Source organism: Dinoponera quadriceps, unplaced genomic scaffold, assembly GCF_001313825.1.
Source record: "Dinoponera quadriceps isolate SergipeBrazil2010 unplaced genomic scaffold, ASM131382v1 scaffold424, whole genome shotgun sequence".
NCBI lineage: Eukaryota > Metazoa > Arthropoda > Insecta > Hymenoptera > Formicidae > Dinoponera > Dinoponera quadriceps.
The window spans coordinates 627,881-635,028 of NW_014554557.1; the positions used below are offsets into that span (position 1 = coordinate 627,881).

The window sequence follows — 7,148 nt, forward strand, 5'->3', positions numbered from 1 at the left end:
TATATATATATATATATATATATATATATGCATACATATATATATATATATATGCTGTAGAATAATATATATATATTTATCAATTAATATGATTAGCCAGTCAGTCTTGACGGGTGCGAGGTGCATAGGCTGAACGGTGCCCCCACTGCCCGTGTCCCCCGTGTGCCCGCGCGGCGCAGAAGAGAGGGGGTGGGAGGGTGATAGGGGGACACGGGGGAGATGAGAGGCATATATTATCATTCGTGTATCCTAACTACTAGAGTACTAAACTATTTACGAAGTCTACCTAAAACTTATCCACTCTCTTAACCGATAAAAGATCGCCACCCCTTTTATCCTCTTTCCTTCTTATTTATTTTTATCTCCTAAATCGAGCGAACGTTCGCTCCGCTCGCTCGCCCGTACTTAGCCTAGAGTTTTATCTTCTTTCTCATAGTTCAACGCTACCTACGGCGAAAAACGCTTCTTCGTCGCGCGAAAAAAATGAAAAGATCCGTGTGTCGTCGCGTCTCCACGCGAATCTGTACACAATAACTATTAACTCTCGCTCTATCGCTCTTTCTCGTTCGTTCGTTCTCGCTCTCTCTCTCTCTTTCGCTCTTTCGCTCTTTCCCTCATTCTCTCTCTCTGTCTCTCTCTCTTTCGTACTTTCCGGCCGCCTTTCCTCTTCCGGTTTCTCTACCACGGAACCTGGTTTCTCTCTTTCTATTCGGGGATGCTGGGTACAACGGGGCCCGTCGTAACCCTTTCTTCCTAATTTTCCTTATCCTCCTGAACCGGTCGGCGCGACTATTAATGCTGCTCTGTTTCTCCCTCGTTCTTCCTTTTTTTTCTTTGTTTGGTCGTCTCATAATTTACTTTAGTTATTTAGTGTACAAGTCTATTTAGTAAAATTCTCAAAATTCACTATTAAATCACATGTGGATTTTTGTTGTCAGTCGTGGTGACAATCTCGCTTGTGCAACAAATACACAATACACTCGCTAAATAGGTGCTCTCTCGCTCGCTCGCTCGCTCTCTCTTTCTTTCTCTCTCTCTCTCTTTCTCTCACTTTTCTCCCGGCTTCCCGTCTCTCGTTTTCTCATTCTCTCCCTCTCTTTCGCACACACACTCTCTCTTTCTCTCTCTCTCTCTCTCTCCTTCTCTCTCTCACTCGCACATTCTCTCTTTTTCACATACTCCCTACGTTCTATTTTTTTACTTTTCACCTCTTAATTGCATGGACTCAAATCGAGTAATAATCTGTTTCTTAAAAAATAGCTCGTGCCGCGTCTCTTTACTTTTCCTCGCCTTCGTTTCTTTTCTTTATTTTCTTTGTCGGTTTATCTTTCTCATTCTCACACTTTCATTCGTTCTCTCTCTCTCTCTCTCTCTCTCTCTCTCTCTCGCTCTCTCGCTTGCTCTCTTTCTATCTCTCTCGTCATCAAATCGTGATGTACCAAAATAAACTAAATATATTATTTACTTCAAGTCTCAACAGTGTAAAAATCTTTCATACGTTTAGATGACGTCAATATAATAGTAAATCGTTAATTATAATAATACAGTATCGTTCATTATTGTAATATTATAATAATAACTACAATTCGTGTCACTTCTTTCTCTTTCGCTCTCTCGCTTTCTTTCTCGTTTCTAAAACTCTACCTAACTACCTGTTCGCTGCCGCTTCTTCTTCGTCTTCGAGAACTTATGACTCTCGCATATTTGGTAGAAAGCTTTCCTCGCTACATTCTCACCCTTTCTTTCATTCATTCTCTCTTTCTCTCCTTCTTGCATTCTTTCTTTCACACGTTCACACACTCACTCTATTTCTTTCTCTTTCTTTCACACACACACACACACTCTCTCTCTCTCTCTCTCTCTCTCTCTCTCTTCCATTCTTTTTCTCTCGCATCTAGAGTTCCTCTTTCTTTCTCTCGATCTTAAGTCAACGTGACACTCCGCGGGATGCACGAATGGGTAGGTGGATATGGGGGGAGGAGGCTTTCGAGAAAGGGGGGAGGAGATGGATATATTTCATTACGCAGATTTAAGGCTAAGAGTAATCAAAGACCGTGTGGCAACACGATGAGATTTTGTAATCGTTAAAACAAAACTCAATGTTAAAAATAGAATTTGATGAAACAAAAATCAACTTTACTTTTCTACATCCTATTCCTAATGATACAAAAATTATATTTTTCCCACCGATAAGTCAGCCACAATTCTAAATTACTGTTCATGACTATACAGAATTATAATTGTACAGATATAAAGCTCGTGTCACAATTGTCACAAATTTCTTGTGATTAATAACCAATTGATCAACAACTGATCTCGACACTGAAGCTATTGCCCTACTTCTGAAAGGTCCCAATTACTTCTTTCGGCCTGCCTGCTGCGTGTGTGAGTGTACGTATGTGTGTGTGTATGTGTTTCCTACGGATGTAAGTCGATGCACCTTTACCTTCGCCCCTCTGTCCCTTCTCCAAGAGTCTCGTTTTTTTAATCTTCGCTCGCTCAGCAAGGCGTAACTCGTTCACTCGATAAAATAAATTAATTTACGCTCTAGCTATTGCGTCGTAACAACGAACCTCTCTACCTTTCCACATTTCCTCTATTTTTTGTTCTCTCTCCCTCCCTCTACTTAATCATCTGTTTCTCATACACACTCTCTCACGTATTCTCACTCGTTCTCTCTCGCGCAATTTCGTGCGCTCTTTCTCTCTTTCTCGGGCGGTGCTCCTCAATTACATTACAGATTTGCCGCCGTTTGATTTGTCTTAGACTTCTCCACTTTGTTTTATAGGTATTATTCTTATTATTATTACGGACTGGTATGGGTGTTTCTTAATCTCTCTTACTAGCAGTCCGTCACAATCCCATTTAATGACAACTATACATACGTACAAAATCTATCAAATTGTCAATCGAAACGAACGCAGTGATTATTCAATTGGCTAGAACGTAAAAACAATTATAGCTTCTTTAACTAGAAGATCAAAATTTGGCTGTTTATGCATTTACATTTTACCAACACGTAAAAATATATTAGTGTTTCGTTTTATTATTTAAAGTATATCCAATTTCTTTCGCGCTCACTTTCTCTCTCGTTCACTCTTGCTCTTTCTCTCCCTCTCTTTCACTCACTCTCTCTCTTTCTTTCTCCCGTTCGTCTTGCAGATCTGTCTGAAAAGGCACGATTCTAAAAGAAAATATATGTATCCACTGTACAATTAAAAATCAAATATCGATTCGTAGTAGATTGGTAATTAATTCTTGCAAATACAACAGTCTAAAAAGTACTATCGTTCTCTTCGTACCTCGTGCACTTGTTGCCGAAACATTTACTTATTCTCAGAAACAAAGCACGACTTGACAGTCACGCTTCTCTATTTTGTCGCACAACACATCCTCGCGATATAATAAAAAATGTTTACTCTTGAAACGGAAAATGAAAGAAAAAGAAAAAGGAACAAAACGCTTGCACGTCACAACTGGTCTAGATTTGTTCATGGTGTTTTTACTCTTGTAAAAAAAAGTACTCGGATTAAAAAAACATCCTCACGCAGTGTCGCGCGTGCTTGACCAGCTTGGAATGTCTGAACGTTAAAAGAAGAAGGAACGTAAAGATGAAAAGAGGACACGTAAACTCCGATTCGAGTACAGTGTATTTGTGTATATGTATGCCTGTACGTATATACATATATACATATATATAAATATATGCATATGTATGTGTGTTTAATGCATGCGTGCGTGTATGTGTGTGTGTGTGTGTGTGTGAAGTATATATATGAAGTATATGTATATGTATATATATATATTATATACTATTATATATATATATATATATATGAACATATGAATGAATGTACGTATGTATGTATGTATGTATGTATGTATGTATTGAGCGAATATGGAGTGAAGTGCTTTGTCGCGGGGAAGACGAGTGCATGGAAGAACTCTATATCAAATCCTGTTGAAAAGTTCCAATTTTTTGACATCTTCCGAGCGTGTGAGCACTTCCTCTGGTTGGTATTCAAAATTGTCAGTAGACATTGAGGAGAACTTTTTATGCGAAGAACACGTAACGCAAGATCAATTTGTTCAAATTTTGTTCCCCTCGTTCCCTTCGAATTTTTTTCGCTCATATTGTTTATAAACTGTCAACTGTATATGGGAGTGGTGCATCCTCTCTCTCTCTCTCTCTCTCTCTCGCTCTCTCTCTCTCTCTTTCTTCTTCATTCTCTCTGTTGCTCTCTCGCCCGTTTTCTCACACTCGCTCTTCGTATATTATTCTTAGTATTTATCTTTATTTTAATCGGGAAGAGTTTTCCATTATATAGTTCTGAGCAGCATTCTTTCTTTCTTTTTTTCCGTCTTTCTTTATAGGTTATGTGCTCGTTAAAATACTTATTGATACTCGCGAGCTCTTTCTGGCTTTCGTTTAGTTTTGTCTTACAATCTGCTTAATAAATGTAAAATTACCTAAAGTTATCATGGAAGCCTATCAGCTTGACACTAAACTGTCCCTCGTGTGTAGTTCGGTTTTGTCACTCTCGTGTATGGTGTGTCTGTATGCGTGTGTATCCATTGTGTACAGGTTGTGTACAAGGAGTGTTCGTGTCGGCGTTTACAGCTTTTAACGGAGCCGCACCGGTGTCGTACACGTGCGTCCGCGGACGACACGTGCTTGCTCTCGTGCTCTTTTCCTTTTATTTCTTTCATTTTCGTTTCTCTCATTCGCACGCTTTCACTCTCGCGCTCACACCCTCTCGCAACATTCACACTCTCTACTACTCGTTGCAAAATATCAACTACTTTCACCTATTTATCTGGTGGATAAAACGTATAAAAGATGGCTGGCAAGTCAATTTATCGTGAGGAAGAATCTTATCCGACTTTTTTTTACGTAATATATTTTATTCTTCGTTCTTCATGTACGCGGCTTTCTCCCCCTCTCTCTCTCTCTCTCTCTCCCCCTCTCTCTCTCTCTCTCTCTCTCTCTTTATCGCTCTTTCACTCGCTTCTTTCCGTTTCGTCGCTGCACGTGTGTTTGTAACAGGTTTCTTTCTTCTCTAATTTACGGTGATCCTCCGCGCGAACGTACGTCTGCAATCAAAAGATCGCCTTTCCTTTAGCTTTCATCATCATCTTGTTGCGAGTAAAGGGATTAATTCGCCGCGGTATCGCGTATCGGGGGGGAATTCTGACCTATAAACCGTGGCCTACTTAGGCTGCTGAGCCTGGTACTGCTGGTAGGAGTCGTCCGGGGACGCCGCATTACTCGTCTGCTCCGAATCGCCCAGTGGCATGGTGTGTATGATGCTCGGGGCAGGATAAGTAGTATAAGGATACGGATGCGGGCTCGCGATGTACTGGAGAAAACAAAATAACGAGAAACGATTAGATTTCGTCCGGAAAGAGCGCGGATTCATCTACTCGAGCGACCCGACTATCCGAAAGACATCGATGTCTAAAAATTGGCCTCGAGTATAAACGAATATTTAATGCCGGTATTCATAGTCAGATTTTTAAGATATTTAACTAAGATATTTAAGATCGTCTTAAGTTTATCTTCGGATACTGCACAGATCGTTTCATTGGCTGTAAAATATCTGAAGATAAATTTAAGACGATCTCAAATACAGGATCTGATTTATCTTTTCAAAACATCGTTCGGAGTTTTTGTGTCGCTAGTGTTGTGTGTCGAGAAAGAGAGGGAAGTAATACTTACGGAACCAGTGCCTGCAAGATGTAAGGTAGACATTTGCGTGGTAAGTTGAGGAATCATACTGTACTGCGGATTGCTAGGATCGGCTGACGGTATCATCTGCAACAGAGAGATGAATTTCATGAGCCAAGCTCAATGAGGCACAGTGATGATGACCGGGAATAATCGTCTCAAAAGAAAGAATGTGGATACGACAAGTGGATGAAGAATGAGAAACTTGTGAAACGCAGTTAAAGCGAACAATAAACGGTTCTTTGGTGACCGATGAAACGCGTGATCCGAGCACACGGAAGTGATATCTTGTCGCGCGCGAGAGCAAAGCAACGAGAACGAAATGAACGAAAAGTGTACAAAAACTCACGTCGACCTGTTGCATATGTGGTGGGGCCGTCTGCACTAGGTAAGGAGCCACCCAGGGAGTACCCGGCACGCTGTAACCAGGCAATGCTTGACTGTAGTGACGACTATACTGCGTCAGGGTCGCTGCAGGAAGCATGTGGGTCGCGGCGACTCCGTTCTGGCCGACTCCGCTCGTATCGTAGTTCAAAGTCATGTTCTGAAAGAAAGAGGAAAGTTGCAATATTAAGAAAGACCCCTTTTTGGTTCATCAACCAAAGTTGTTCCAAATGAAACTTATCTCGAAGAAATTCAATTTTAGAAACAAAGCACGGATATTATAATGCCATTAGAATGTTAATATTGTCAGTATTTTAATGTAAATATTTTTGAAAACTCAAGATACGGATTTGTTCGTTTTTTTTTTTAAGACACAACTTCATACGATGTTTTTAAGATACAACTTCATATGATGTAAGAGAGGTAACATAATTATATATATAATAATTACACTAAATGATACATAATATAACTTTATGAGGAATGAGACAGAGATACGTACTTCTCCAGTTTCTCTCCATATTGTACTTTTGAACAATGATTTCTTCTTATTACCACCGTCGGCGAATTTAACTAGTAAGGGATCCTTAGCCCCTGCCAATGCCTTGCCATTAAACATCTGGATTATCTGCTCACACTTTTCCTTAGATTCCATCCTGTAGTAAATACAGGAAAGCCCGGTTAGATATAATCTTGTCTGTGAGATTTCAAATATAATTAAGAAACGTAATTCGTTAAAACTGCGGAGCACACCTTGCGAAGCCGACACCTTTGCTTTGTCCAGAGGTGTCGCGCAGGATGCGGGTTGAGATGACCTGTCCATATTGGGCCAGCAGCGTCTCCACATCGTTCTCTTTGAAATTAAGCGGCAGATTGGCGATATAGAGATTGGTTGGATCCTGCTCCTGTTGCTGAGAAGAGAGCAAAAATATTTTGCAACTAGGTTGTATGATAAAACGACCCAATGAATAAATATTTATATATATGCATACATACATACATATATATATATATATATATATATATATATATATAT

The 7,148-nt window shown here is 40.0% G+C and overlaps 1 protein-coding gene across 1 annotated transcript in view; it reads right to left on the reverse strand.

Moving 5' to 3' along the window:
* Positions 1 to 3,825: 3,825 nt before the first annotated feature.
* Positions 3,826 to 7,148, reverse strand: part of LOC106752050 (protein alan shepard-like) — a 30,632-nt gene continuing 27,309 nt past the window's right edge. The window contains exons 8-13 of the mRNA XM_014633443.1: positions 6,866 to 7,023; positions 6,615 to 6,768; positions 6,078 to 6,272; positions 5,720 to 5,815; positions 5,197 to 5,360; positions 3,826 to 5,094 (exon numbers count right to left, since the gene is read on the reverse strand). Of these exons, the coding sequence (XP_014488929.1) occupies positions 5,211 to 5,360; positions 5,720 to 5,815; positions 6,078 to 6,272; positions 6,615 to 6,768; positions 6,866 to 7,023 (753 nt within the window). The 3' untranslated portion in view covers positions 3,826 to 5,094; positions 5,197 to 5,210. The remainder of the gene's footprint in view (positions 5,095 to 5,196; positions 5,361 to 5,719; positions 5,816 to 6,077; positions 6,273 to 6,614; positions 6,769 to 6,865; positions 7,024 to 7,148) is intronic.